Raw genomic sequence first — 15,538 nt, 5'->3', positions numbered from 1 at the left:
TGTTGTTAACAAATAAATAACGTAGAATTTATATTTATAATAATAATATAGTTTATAAACAATTAAAATTTAAAATACATAAATTATACAAATAGGATTTTTAAAAAAGAAATCAAAAAAGGGAAGTTGTGGGGAGGGGGCACGACTTCAATAGGTGAAGTCGTGTACCCCTTACACGACTTCACCTATTGAAGTCGTGCCCCCTCCCCACAACTTCCCTTTTTTGATTTTTTTTTAAATTCTATTTATATAATTTTTACAATTTTAAATTTTTTTTCTAAATTCTAATAAAATGCTTAAATATTGGATAATATTTTTACAATTCATAAAAATTGATTACATACATTTAATAATATTCATTAGAAATTTTTAAATGGTATTTATGGATGCATCAATATTATGTGCTACGTGACAAGAGATTGTACACATGCATTGTCCACATTTGCCTTTGACCACCAATAATGCTATTCAACTTTGGTCTTCAAGTTTGCTATTCAACTTTCCTATTCATGTTCCTATTCATCTGCATGCCTACATTTAGTGCAGATTTTAGCTTGAATGTTACTATTATTCAATCACATGCCTCTTTTTTTTTTGCAGGTTTGAAGATTCTTTGAAGAGCACTCATGATGCAACTTATATGAATTGTCATTTCCATGTCCTCATTCACGTGATTTGAAGATTCTTGGGCATCAATGCTTCAACTTAAATTGGTGGAGGGTGCATTTCATTTCTCCCACCGTGTTCTGAGTTCCAATAGCCAAACCCCTTAACCATTGTCTTGGCTTTCATATCCCACTTGTCTACCCATTTCAATTGTGAGTTCCAATACCCAAAGTACTTCTCCTTACTCATTGCTTTAATAACCCACTTTCACCCACAAAATTGAATATGGCTTCTGCCCGTCAACTTCCCGTTGATATGTCCCTTCTACGTCTACAAGATAAACACATCGTGAATTCTATTTGGGAAGGCAATGAACGACTCGTTTGCCCTCGAAGACATGCAATTTGGATAGCAAAGCATGTCCACGAAATTGATGAAAGAATAAAGAATATTCTACAGGCAGCAGGGTTTATCCATATTTTGCAAGCATCACGTATGAAGATAAATCACCAGCTAGTCACTGCTTTGGTTGAGAGGTGGAGAGTCGAGACTCATACTTTCCACTTGCCTCTTGGTGAAAGTACGATTACATTGGAAGACGTTGCATTACAACTGGGGCTTCCTATTGAAGGACATGTGGTGACTGGCATCAGTAGTGGTCCACTAACAGTTTTTTGTCATCAACTACTAGGAGATGTTCCTCCTAAGAATTGTGTAAGGGGCAACAGAATCAAGTTGTCATGGTTTAATAACACTTTTCGCCAATTGCCTCATGATGCAACCGAACAAGTTATTGAACAATACGCTAGAGCGTATATGTTGATCATAATTGGCAGTGTCATGATGCTAGATACATCTGCAAGCATGGTGCATTTGATGTATCTTCCCCTATTGACGGACCTGCAGAACGTTTCACAGTATAGCTGGGGATCTGGCACGCTTTCCTGCTTGTATCGTGCCCTTGATCATGGGACTAGGACTGACCAAGAGAATATCGGAGGGTGCATGATCTTGTTACAATGTTGGGCATGGGAAAGAATAACATGTCTTTCACCAGAATTACTTGATGTCACAGAACACGACATATCTTCTGGTGCAGTTTTTCCACTTGCGAAAAGATGGTGTCGCAAAAAACAGTCAATATTCCAGGACACTACAACTGTCAAACAATTTCGTCAGAAAATAGACGACCTATCACCTAGACAGGTATTTTTCAATTGTGAACTTAATATTGTGTTATAAATTTTGTTAACATTTGATGGCTTAATTAGTAATACTTAAACCAAAAACTTCAATACTACAGTTGGTATGGACACCGTACAGATGTGGTGAAATTTCACTACAAGAAATATGGTTATTACATACGGATTATTATATACGGATTATAATCCGTATATAATATATATATTACATACGGATATTATATACGGATTTTAGAAAGAAAATTATATACAGATATTATATACGGATTTTTACATACGACAAATCCGTATATAAAAGTCGTATATAAAGTTGGCGAGTGATGGTGAGAAAGTTATTTAAGGATAGATCCGTATGTACCTCCAATTATTTGTACGTAACTCTGTCCACGTTTTAGCTACCAATGTTACATACGAACTGGAAAATAATTTACTTAAAAAAATTCTGATTAAAATGAAGCCAACCTGAAGCGAACCTCAAAGCCTTTTCTTCTCAAAACCCTCTAGCTTTTCTCTCTCCCTCGAACCCTATTCTTCTCAAAACCCTCGATCTTCTCTCTATCCCTCGAACCCTATTTGATCTCTCTCTCAAACCCTCGCAATTTCACATCTCTCTCTGAAGCCCTCTTTGCTCTCATTGTCCCTCTCTCAAGCCCTATTCGCCTCGCTGTCCCTCTCTCGAGCCCTCTTCACTGTCGCTCTCCCTCTCTCGAACCCTTGCTTCTTCCCCCTTTCTCTCTCAAACTGTCGTCGCATAATAACGCGGCAATGTCGTTGTCCTTCGTTGATGAAGCAATCACCTTCATCGTTCGTTTCGGAGTCGTAGTTCGACGCTGAGAGAGTACCTTCATCCACCCTAGGTTCGTGATAATACTCCAGGAGCGGGAAGGGTTCGGAGAGGAGTGAAAAATAGGAAGATTGTTCGGTGAGAAATGCGATTTAGGTCGCGTGTTCGGTGGAAAAGGAAGATTCAACGGCTGAATCGGTGAAATGGTGCAAAAATGAGGATGTAATCGGTGGATTCGATGGAGAAGGCTATAGTGATTTATCAGAAAATATTCCGGAATTTATGTTCTTTCTCTTCTCTTCGACATTTATGTAAATGTTTTTGTGCAGGTTCAAGAAGTGTACGAAATTTCAGCTGAGTATGAAGAAAAGCGTGACCCTAAGAAACTGGATATTTGCACTTTTAAGGAAAAGAAAATGATGTTTGTACTGGATAACTGTTATTATTAGTTAACGTGATTGCAATGAATAGTGATCATAAATCCATGATCTTGTAGATACAATTGAAGTCATTAGCAGAGGAAATGCAAGCAATCATCAGGGGATTAGAAAAGGTTAAAGAGGAGCTGACTGCATCAGAAAACGATGGCCCAGTGACTGAAGTTTTTCGTAAGGTGATTAGTATTCTTGATTCTTCATTATATCATTTGAAGTACACAAAGTATTTCCAAAATAAGTGTGTAAAGGTCTCTCTAGGCCATACAATAATGAAGTTATTTTTATAAGGAAGACTCTCACTAAAGAGGATAATACAATCCCACCTTGTGTCTTGTGTGTTTTTGCTTGTCCTTGTGTCACACCTTCAAAGAATGTGTTTGACTTTACACTAGAAAATCCCCCTGTTACCCTCTGTGCACACGGTAAAGAGCAATATTTGTCTCTGTAGCTACATCTACTCTTCTGATAGCACGAAAATGAACATAGAGACTCAGAATTTAGGTGTGCGTGTGTCAGAATATTCTCAGGGAAGAGTGAGCCAACTTTCTTTTATATGTATTTAGATTACCTATACCTATTACCTATTATAGTAAATTAGTATTGTGAATCCTGTGAAGTCTGATATGTTGGAGAAAGTTTTGTTTGAATTGGAAGGAATATTGAAGTGAAGTGCACAAATTAGAATATCAGTGAAAGTGTGAGGTTTGATTACTTTATCCAAATGATTTTCATTTCCATTTGGATGAGATTGGTATTAAATTTATGTTGCTAAGGTTTTAGACATGGAGAGATATTGTTATTAAAATGTTAGAAGGATGAACAATTATAGGCTTTGTTTGCTAATATCAATGCAGAGATATTGATTTCTTTGTAAGTGCTTCTTTGCTTAGTGATTCTGTGATACATCTTTTATTGAAATTTTTTTCAGGAATATTGAGAGTGAAAAAAGAAAAGCTCTAAAACTATTTTTGTTTCCTTTTCAGTTTTTATTTATATTTTATTGAAACATCTGTTAATTAAAAAACCGCTAATTCTTCAAAATAAGTTCAAACAACTGGCCTTATAATTCCATCTTTCTTAACAGGTATGCATTTGATATTGTTTCACATTTGATAATGACATGAAGATGATATATATGATTGTAGCAAATCTTAATTGTAAAAGATAAACTCAAGTAGGGAAAATAAAAGAAACTTTTGTTTGGGGATAGGAAATTAGAGAGTATATACCGACACATGTACTTCTTTAGCAGGTTTCAAGATTTTAGATATCAAAATAGAGAAGCAAGTCATATTATTATTATTATTATTATTATTATTATTATTATTATTATTATTATGGTTATAATTTTTGAATTATGTGATGTATAAAAACTCAATGAAGTAAATAGAAACATGCTGTTAACTTTTGAATATGATGTATGTTCTGGATATTGTTTGTACAATGAATTTCATCAACAGCAAACAATTCTCTTTTTCATAGGTTTTTATGGTAATGGTCAAGAAATGTGGTCTAAACATCCAAAGTTCAGAATAATTTATTTATAATATGTATACAAAAGAATCCAAGTTAAATATAGCTAACATACTAATCAAATAATTAAACTAACATACTAAACCATTTAATATTTATCTAATACATAAAAATATTATGTGATTACATAAAATAAATAATTGAATATTATAATTACTTTGGAAGAGGTGAAAGTAAGATAATGGCAATGACATGTAACGGGGCAACAAAAGTTTAGCAAAAGGAATGAAAAGTGCTCAAAATGTATGGGACATTGATGGTTACATACTTTTGTCTTCATCTTGAATAATTTTTAATTCACTAGTTGAAACTTGTAACTTTAGGCAATTATCTCTGGATGTTCTGTGCTGGAGAGTTGGCTGCAATTTTAAATTGTGATCGATTCAAATCACTACTACCTAGAACAACTAAAGTGAAATGCCTTGCAGTTGCTGGTTATTTTATCAATGTGTAAGCTTATTTATCTTCTTTTTACTTATCTTTCTTTGTAAATGCAGCCCATGATTCATGGCAGGTCATATTATTCTCTTTCTAGAAAAAAAAATCATTTTAATTCTGAAATAGTGTTATGTATTGTTCCAACTTAAAACTGATACTATGTTTATATTCATTGATCAATTGGTGCTAGTTATGTCCTTTATCTCACAAAATTCATATATGAGGATTTATACAAAACAATGTGATTAATTTTTCTTAACATTCCCAGTTAAAAAAAAAACTATGATTATTTAATTAACTCAAGTGAAAATTCGGCTGTCACAAACTGAGCCAAGGTTTTTCTACAGAAGCAGGTTACTTATAAATCAGCCAGTAGATGTGTCTTTTATGATCATTATTCTATAGTGCAGACTCAGAAATTCTTTATGCAGGTGGACAAGCTTAAAGGGGAACTAGAAACACAAAACAAGTAGAAAGGGAACACGGAAACTCGAGTGTTTGTTAGAGAAAAAAGTTAATGACTTGAACTCAAAATTAGAAGATGTAAGTTTTACGTTTACCAACAATTCTGTTTTAACTAATGTGCCTTAAGTGCATCTCATTATTGTTTTAACTAATGTGCCTTAAGTGCATCTCATTATTGTTTTAACTAATGCGCCTTAAGTGTATTACTCCAGCATCATCATCAGCTGCTAATAATATCTACTCCTGTTGGCTTTAGGTTGATCCTACTCTCATTTTAGATCTAAGAGAATTACTATTGAGCTCTATTACTTCCAAAAAACAAATTAAAAACCATTATGTCATTATTTTTCACTAGTTACCAGCAGTAATTGATTTTCAAGTTATTCAAATATATTATGTCTAAGGATGATGCATCTATGCTCTAGTCTATAGAATATTAATCACCGTTGTCTCTATGGACTCGTGCTTTTACATTTAGATTTTAAGTTTCTGAAAATTTAATGCAATGCAGGTAATGTTGATCTGTCTCATTTGCTTCAAAACATGGATGGTCAGATAAGAGAAGCCAAGGAGCGTAAGGATATCTTAGATATGATAGGGAATCTTGTTTTGTAAATAAATAGTTGTTGGAATTAGTTTTTATAATTTTATTTTGGTTTTAACGGTGTAGCCCATAATGGCTTGACATACTGTAAAGTTGAAATTTAATGTTAGAATATAATAAGTTATGATTTCGAATTAGTTGAAAATTTTAGTTACACGTTATAAATCTAAAATTTGGATGAGTTATATATTTGACAGTGGATTCTTTTTAGTTCCACTTTGGTTTCAAATATAAAGATACTAATGTTGTAAAAAGATATTTTATATTAAATTAGTTATTTAAACATTTTTTTAATGTGTAAATTTTATGATCATATATAAATAATTTTTAATTTTTTTTTTGGAAATAAATAATTACATACGGATTCTTTTCGTATGTAAGTTATATACAGATATTATATACGGATTTTTCTGTATGTAAGTTATATACAAATTTTATATACGGATTTTTCCGTATGTAATTTATATACGGATTTTTCCGTATATAATTTATATACGGATTTTTTCGTATGTAAATTATATACGGATATATCCGTATGTAATTTAGCTACACTTATATTATATACGGATTTTTGTCCGTATATAATACGTATATAATACAATTTTATATATGGATTTTTGATGTTATATACGGATTTTGACCGTATGTAATTGTGATTTTTCTTGTAGTGTTTCTCAACTCATTCAAGTAGAAGTGCCCCCGACATGTCGGGCAGTTGTGCCTCTTATATGTTTCTCTGTTGTAGAATACCAACAATCAGACCGTGTCATGCGACAATTTGGATTTCGACAAAATGTACCCCATCCACCGATGAATCTAGATGAGTAACATAAACAAGATATGAGAGGATGCGCTGATTGGAATTGGTATGAACACCATCACCAGTGGATTGCATTGTGGAATGACCGGCATAATCGTGTGTTCAACGGGATTCCTTTCTAGAAAAATGGTCACTTGCGAGATGAATCAGAGTATATGCAGTGATATATAACTCATACCATCCGCTATATTGGTATAATAGAAGATTCAACCGACGAAGAGGTACTACAATATTCCCTCCATATAAATTATGAAAGTGTTAATATCTTGTGTTCTTCACATCACACATTGTGTTTGGCAGTATGACATGCCCCACGACGAAGGGTTCCACCCGGCATCTCAATACCGTGCATCTTCTTCATATCATGATCCACAAAGGTCTGCCTCTGACCATGTCAACTATCAACATCCACCTCCAAATTCAAGGTTTCAACAAAACATCCCACCGACATCAACATATCCTGGGGTTGAGACCTCTTATTTCGCCTTTCCACCATCAACACCGTTCAGTGGAGGTCCTTCCAATTATTTTGGAACCTCGACAATGACTCCACCATCTTCATACCCACACGCTTCATCCTCACATAACGTGTATCGACCGACATCTGATTTTGAAAACCTTCAACAGTGCAATGAAAGTCATCCCACGGATGAAGACCAACACATGCAGAGTCCCACACTACAACAACAATCACAAAGGCGAGGCCAACGACAACGATGAAGACCACCGTGTGGGACTGGAGGACATAGATAGACTGCTTGCCTTGTTTATTTATAAATATGTAATTTGTTTATAATTTTTAATTAATGAATAACATTTATATCATCATAAACTGTTATCCTCTGATGTTATTATTGCATTCAACTTTATATAGAAATCAATTTTAATAGATAATGCATTCAATCAATTCTAAAGCAAACAATAAATCAAAATTTGTTCCTCCAAACACTGGTAATCGATTACGAAAACCCTGTAATCGATTACCAGTAATTTAATGTAAGGGGTCAAAAATTGGTGTAATCTATTACCCTGGAGGCTGGTAATCGATTATAGGCTTTCTGTAATCGATTACCAGATAACCACTGTAAGGACTTACAGGATAATTTGTACTGTGCATGACCAGACTTACTGGTAATCGATTATAGCGTTTTGGTAATCGATTACCAGAAACTTACTGTAAGGGCTGTACAGGAGTTGTTGTAATACATAACCAAATAGGCTGGTAATCGATTACAGGGTTTCTGTAATCGATTACCAGTGGGCTGTGGTAATCGATTACAGAAAACCGGTAATCGATTACCAGCCCAACCCTAGTCTATAAATTCAATTTTTTCTCTCTCCTCACGAACCCACACCACTCCCACTCCAACAGCAGCAGCTCCCAGCGTCTTCCATCCTCTCCAAGGTCCAAAATCATCTTCTCTTCCACCATTTTCACTTCAAAACACCATATTTTCACTCCCCTTTCAATTTTGTTCAATTTGCACCGATTGGATTTTGAAATGGCGGAATCTTCAAAAATGCAAAGAGTAAGGGGGTCATCTTCTACAGGTGGGGGACGTCGTCGCCGTCAACCTTCACCGGCAGAAAACTCACCGTCACCCTCACCACCACCGTCACCCACTGTTGAACACCAAAGTCTTCAATTTTCAACTTCTGCACTAGCCCAAAGGTATTTCTCCCTATATAAAGACCGTCAAATCATTGAGCCAAAATATCTAGATGACGATTATTTTGAGAGCCGTAGTTTTGAATTTTTTGGCATGCTCAAAAATTTGGGATTGGATGAATTTTGCTGCGATTTTGCTCCATATTATCCTGATTTGGTACGTGTGTTTTATAGTAACCTCAAATTTGCTGAAAATGGAACAATGAAAACTGAGGTGAACAATGTCAAAATTATTATCAAACCCAGCATTTTTGCTTCTATAGCTGATCTTCCCTCTGTTGGGTTGCCCTTTGAGGGGAAATTATTTGAGGATTGGGCCAATGAATACAATATAGACGTAGCCACACAATTAATTTGTTTGCCACACAATCCCCCTACCAGTAGAATTCTAGCAGGGAATATGATAGCTGAGGCTAGAGTATTACATTATACTATATGTCGTGTTTTGTTTCCACGTGTTTCTAACTTTGCACAGGCAACTGAGGAAGATCTTCTGATAATGTGGATTATAATGACGGCAAAGCAGATAAACTGGACCCATCTCATCCGACATAGGATGAAGAAGGCTTTGAGGCCAGGTGCTCCTTTACCATATCCAACTTTGGTCACCCGCATCCTGGAACATTTTCAAGTTCTACTGGAGGATGAAATATCTGTCCCATCTACTAGACATTGGATAATATCAGGAGGAGTCATACAATCATTTGGATTGACCCAAAATGCTGACAATAGATGGGTGCACAGAAATTCTCCTCCTCCACCTCAACCTCAAAATGAACCACCTCCTCAACTACAACTACCACCAGTTCGTCAACAACAAACTAGTAGATTTGATGATGTCATGAGGGGGATAAACGATCTCCGAACATTTGTTGGGGACAACTTCAATACACTCAATGAAAGATTTGAACAATTGGAGCTGAGCATGGGTGACCGCTTCGATACTATTGATGTTCGAGTTTAGCATGTGGAGCACGACATTGAGTATCTGCGTCGTCATTTTGGTCCACATGGTGGATCATCTTCCTAGATGCCTTTCAATTTGTACTGTCCTTTTCTTTTAATTTTAGCTTGTTCCTTATGTAATGCACTTTTAATTCAATAAAATACTACAAATTTCATTTCTCATTTCATCTTATGATTTTCTCTTATTTCTATTACATAAAATCATATACTCTTCCTATACAAAACAATACATCAAAATGTAATCAACAACAATCCGTGCTTACACAAATTCATATCAATACACTTAATAAACTTCAAAATATGCACCACAATTACAATATAAAATTTCAAAAACCAACCAAAAACACACTGGTAATCGATTACAACAACCTTGTAATCGCTTACCAGAATGAATCTTGAACCAAATACAATCTGGTAATCGATTACAGAAGTGTTGTAATCAATTACCAGTGCGTTTTTGGCATACTTATTTGAAGTCGTGCAGGGTGGTCACGATTTCAACACTCTGTAATCAATTACCATTACATTGTAATCGATTATGGTCATCAGAAGTCGTTTTTGGGGTGCACGACTTCAACACTGTACATATGAACAGTGTGAAGTCGTGCAGGGGGCACAATTTCTTCAATTGAAGTCGTTTGGGCCTCCCACGACTTTCCCATTTTCGTAATTTTGGTTGAATTTGCCCATTTGGATAATATTATAGGCAAATATGCCTAGTTTGGTGCAAAAACCCCGGTATGCGCATGTCTTCTCTTTCGTTTGTCACTTCTTGTTATTTGCTTCACGTCTTCTGTTAGTTCTCTCTTCACTTAGTAGTTTCCATCTTCATCTTCGTGTCTCGACCTCTTTATCTTTAGACCCTTCCTCACTTTGCAATCCTTAATTCCTTGCTTTCTTCTTTTCCAAAGCCCTAATTTCGAAAACTCAAGATTCAGGAACTCACCAACCTTGACGTTTTTGAGGAGCTCTCCGATGGCGTTTTTGAAGAGCTTGCGAGTCGTGTACTAATTGATTGATTGATTTTCTATAGGTTGGAATGGTTGAAAACTCGCACCTCTCCTACAGCAGCGAGTTCTCGCGAGCGGTGGAGTAGAAGCAGGTGGCGCAGCAAGAGGATGAGTTGTCCAATTTATTACAATTTGTAGTTGTACATTGCTTGGACTCGATCTGAAGCTGATCGATCAAATGTATCGCGTGATCTAACTTCGATTGTGGTTTGAGTTGCAGGAGCAATGATGGTGGTGCCGCTGCTTAGTGTTTTCATTCTTCTTGCTTTTATTCCAAACGAATTGTTAGTAGTTCCTTCAACCGTTCCTGCATTCCTTTGGTCATCACATTATGAACTGTAACTCCTGATTCTTATCTTTTTTTTTTTCGTGTTTGTGTAAGTTCACAATTCTTACTTATTCAATCATGTTTACTTGTGTTTCATGCTGTATGGTTCTTGTGGATGTGGATAATAGCAAACAGCTTATTTTTAATTTGGTTATTGCTGAGCTTGTTATCGGCTTTTATGATTAGGACAAGGTAGGGCTAATCTGGAAGCTGTAGAATGGGGAATTTGGGGTTTGTTGGAAGTAGTTTGGGTATTCTACGGTTGTGTTGTAGTGTGGATAGCCTATAGAACCCCATGTCCAAAAGGTTCTAGAAGAAGAAAATCAAGGGAGGAATTGAAGTAGTGAAAAAACCCACTGTTCATTTATAGATTTTTCACTAGCATTACACACGCGCTTTGGTTCACAAGTAGGAGATAGATTTTCTGGATCGTTCAAGAAAACAGCTGATGCGGTGTACTTTAGGGCTTGAAATTGGGCTGAGATTCTTGTTTGGGTTGAGTGCAATGCCGGGAAGCATGGCTAGTCAAATTAAAAAGTTCAAGATATTATTAAAATAATTCCTACACAGATCTTATTATAATGTTACCTCTATAGCCTATAGATACTATTATTGTGCAAGTATTAGTCTTGCTTGCTGTAAGAGAATACTGCATTTTGCTTGCTTAGTGTTTTTAATTTTTATATATTTTTTATAGTGCAAAGGAAAGAATTTTGACAAGCCTCTGATCTGGCACTTTTATTCGTTGGTAGAGAGGTAATATCTTTCAAGCTTCTATATAGATAAAGAGTTCATATCTTTCAAGCTTCTATATAGATAAAGAGTTCATATCTTTCATTTGCTTAGACTTCTTAGCTTTTAGATTCTTAAGGTCTATGTCTCAGAAGCTTCAATTCAAAGTATGGCAGACTGATTGATTGGGCCAGGGTGCTGCTACTAATCTGAAGCAGATATTATAGGTAATATTATTTAGTTTTCTTCCTCATAGTATAGGTAATATTCATGTTTGCAAATACAATAGCAAGTAATTACTTTCTTCAGTCAATAACATCAATTTTTCAATTTGGTGTTAGAGCCACCTACAGCAAAACAAGATTCAAATGATCAAATCTCAAACAGTTTTTTCAATGAAAGCTCAAATTATGGTGTCCAAGTGCTGTTGTGTCTTTTTCCTTTGTTTTTTTTCCTTTTCTCTTTCTTGGGTGATATTTTTGTTGTTTTGGAATTCTGGTAGAGGATGCTTGTTGTTTCGAAGGGTTAACCTGTGTTTACCTCTGTATCTCTGCTTTTTTTTTGTTTTTTTTCTCTTAATGGCTAATTGGCAATTTTTGTATATTTTTTTCTAATTCTTTTCTTCTAGAGGATTTTGTTACCAATTTGTAAAAACAAGGACTTAGTCACATGCGACACAAGCATGAAAATTGGTAGATTGATTGCGGATGTTAGGTAGTGGAAAGTGGAATCACATGTTTGTGGAAACGGTCCCAACCAACGTATAGTTATACTTGCCTGTTTGAAACCTTCTTGAATTTCCTTTTCCTTCTCAATTAACAATTAAGCTTCTTGAAAATGGGATGTGAGTATAAAGAGTATCAAAGTATTTTTTTTCAATAAAAAGTTATACTTACTCAACATATTTTAAGTGTTCATGTCCAGTATCGAAAAAAATATCAAAATAATCTAAGTCATGCAGATACGTGTATATGGATGTCCAGAGAATGACTGACTACTCTTACTGCTTACGTATAAGTGATATATAGAACATTGTTCTCTTATTTGTGCATTAGATATCTGTGATTTGTTGTTATGGTATTTTTATCGTTGCTTTGTCTATTGATAATAATTTGAAAAGAGATTGTATTAACTGCCAACTCCCATGACTGGGAAATTTCTATCTGGAGTTCTTTGTGACTAATGTTCATATGTTTTTTTCAGGTGATACCTCTGCATCTTCCTCCAGGTGACACATCAACTGAAAGAACATTGAAAATTTATGGGACACTTGAGCAAATTGAGTCGTCAAAGGAGTTGGTTAATCAAATCATCAGTGGCGAGGTATGTTAATGGTGCTTCTTTTTGCCACATTTGGCTTAGGCATATCTGTCTGGTTATGCCAAGTCTCGTCTAGAATTGTTATTTTTCTACTTGTTTGGTTCGATGTATATGTGATTTGGTTCCTTTCTCTTACTTCCTTGTTTTGTGTATCAGTTTTATTATCTTCATCTAACTTCACGCGCTCAATCTGTTTTGCAGGTTTTAAAGCACCACTTCTAAGGTATGGTGCTTAAATTAAATTAAATTTAACAATTGAATGTCTAAACCACAAATTATAATGAGCTTGGCTGTTCGAATATATTGTTATGAGATGGTAGAAGAACAACTTAAACATGAATAATTTTTCTACTCATTACTGAATTCCAAGAGTCATTCAAGTTATAGGAGAGTTTAATATTCATATATTAATATTAAAAACAATGTTTTCATAATTGAATTGAGTTGTGGGATGTTTAGTTTATATATTATATATGTCATAAGTAATAACTATTCTAGTAACCCACACAAACATATTAATCAAGAGGCACAATTAAGAAATTATTCTCTGTCTGTCTTCTAGGTGTCTTTTAGGGTTGGAAAGGTGCTTCTAAAGAATCATTTCACCAATAAAATTATATGCACAGAATAATGTAAAATTATAAAAGTATTTGACTAACACTCACTATCCCTAATTATGAATAAGTTTATGTAAGTCCTATTGAATAGAGAGTGAACCTATTTTTATGAGACATGAAATGAAATTCATCTAATAGTTAACGGTGTGTTTGGAGAAATAAATGTTGAATTGGGTTAAAACTAAAATGACAGTGAATTATACCGTAAAAAATAGAGAAATGATAATTTCACATACATAAATTTTTATATTTATTTGATATTATTCTTTTTTTATTTTTTTTTCTTTTAGAAGACTAAAAATTTAAACGTAACCAGCTGAGTTTTTAACAATGTAAAAAAATGTTGAAAGACTATTCAAAAAAAAAAAACACTCAGCTTTTTACCATAACAAAAGGTTGCACTTTCAAAATTCCTCAACAAAACTAAGAGTCGATGACAGAAATAAATAATAAAATTCGAACAGCCAAGCTCATTATATTATATTATATGGGTAACATAGGGATTTGGTTCGATGTATATGTGATTTCGTTCCTTTCTCTTACTTCCTTGTTTTGTGTATCAGTTTTATTATCTTCATCTAACTTTACGCATTCAATCTGTTTTGCAGGTTTTAAAGCACCTCTTCTAAGGTATGATGCTTAAATTAAATTTACCAATTGAATGTCTAAACCACAAATTAAACACACATTTAGTTTAATAATTTAATTTCTAAATCACAAATGATTATTAACATATTCTGTTAAGATTTGTCTGTTGTACATGTTACCAATCTCGACCACCCTCTAACTGGGCTCCCCCTGCTCCAATGATTATTAACATGTTCTAAAATTTCACTTACCAACAAAGTTGAAGAGGTAAATTGTATTCTTTTCGCTTCAAAATAATCAATGTATAATATTATCTTATTTTAAAATAATTACAGTTTTAATTATAAATATTATGAATCTTAGGAAAGTATGAATCATGAGTTTTAAAGGTGGTGTATCTGTTGAGTATTTAGAAAAGTAGAATAATAAAAGTCGAAGCATGTATTATTGAGAAATGAGACAAAAGAAAACATTTCATTGGCAAAGAAAATATTTAATGTTTTACTTGACTCAAACTACTATTTAATGTGTAGATATTTGATGACACATCTCTCCAATGGAGCAACATGTCATAAAGGATGTTCGGAAATAGTGGGCTGCATTTTTTTTAACCATTTGTAAATGATTAGATGTTTCGATATTACATTTTGATTTTAGAAACTATTTTATATGTAACAATGTTAAGTAACTATGTTATGTAAATATATATTTAGAAATTTTGTTAGGTAAATATTGTATTTTGATGTGTTAATAGAAACAATATTGATTATTTTGTTTGTTATTAATTATTTAGACTATATTATGAAATTGAATTTTAGGCAGGTCTGGATATGGACAGTAGCACAAACAAATCAAACATTTTAAAAAAAGTCATTTTTTACACCGTTTAAAGCCAAAGCAGGTATAAAAAACCTTGAATTTTTTACACCGGTTATAAAAAGCCAAAGTAAGATTCTTTTATACCTGTTATATGACTAGCAGATATAAAAGTGTGATTCTTTTAAACCTGTTTCCTGGATGCTAGGTATGAATAACATATTTTTATACCTGTATTGTAACAGGTGCAAAAAAATGAAAACATTTTATACCCCTTGCTTCTATACCAACTCAAAAACAAGTATAAAAAGTCTATTTTAACAGGTATAAAAAGTGTATTTTACACTAGTAGCGTCAACGAAGTAGGCCTGTACCTGTTTTATGTTATTTTTTAGTTTTATTTAATGACTTGGACATCCTAGGGATTGTATATTTTGATGGTTTGAGCACAGAAACACACTTTTCACCCTTGGGGGTAGATTTGGGGATGTGACAGCTCTCCTCTTTTTTTTCTAGGGTTTTTCTATCTCTTTCATTCTTTCATTGTTCATCTAGTTTCTCCATGATGATGGAGAACTAAACCTTATTTGTTGTTGGGGAAAG

At 34.0% G+C, this 15,538-nt stretch overlaps 1 protein-coding gene and 1 long non-coding RNA gene across 9 annotated transcripts; both read left to right on the top strand.

Moving 5' to 3' along the window:
* Positions 1–891: 891 nt before the first annotated feature.
* On the top strand, positions 892–3,041 carry LOC108336821 (protein MAIN-LIKE 1-like). The gene is made up of 2 exons (XM_017573270.1): positions 892–1,812; positions 2,922–3,041. Exons 1-2 carry the CDS (start codon positions 892–894, stop codon positions 3,039–3,041), a joined length of 1,041 nt encoding a protein of 346 aa, XP_017428759.1.
* A 7,215-nt stretch (positions 3,042–10,256) lies between these two features.
* Positions 10,257–14,888, top strand: LOC108336455 (uncharacterized). Of its 8 annotated transcripts, none has more exons than XR_001832867.2 (8): positions 10,257–10,626; positions 10,755–10,872; positions 11,560–11,618; positions 11,725–11,821; positions 12,798–12,917; positions 13,116–13,137; positions 14,140–14,161; positions 14,653–14,888. It is a non-coding gene; the product is annotated as an uncharacterized LOC108336455 (long non-coding RNA). The 8 variants fall into 8 exon arrangements; XR_001832868.2 differs by having other exon boundaries at positions 10,257–10,646; XR_008250344.1 differs by having other exon boundaries at positions 10,257–10,668.
* Positions 14,889–15,538: the final 650 nt, after the last annotated feature.

The sequence above is a fragment of the Vigna angularis genome, chromosome 7 (genome assembly GCF_016808095.1).
Source record: "Vigna angularis cultivar LongXiaoDou No.4 chromosome 7, ASM1680809v1, whole genome shotgun sequence".
Classification (NCBI taxonomy): Eukaryota; Viridiplantae; Streptophyta; class Magnoliopsida; order Fabales; family Fabaceae; genus Vigna; species Vigna angularis.
This window is presented reverse-complemented; position numbering and strand designations above follow the sequence as displayed.

Coding starts and splice junctions, on each gene's coding strand:
- LOC108336821 (XM_017573270.1), top strand. CDS start 892: ATGGCTTCTGCCCGTCAACTTCCCGTTGATATGTCCCTTCTACGTCTA. Junction 1,813..2,921: donor ACGACCTATCACCTAGACAG/GTATTTTTCAAT, acceptor GTTTTTGTGCAG/GTTCAAGAAGTGTACGAAAT.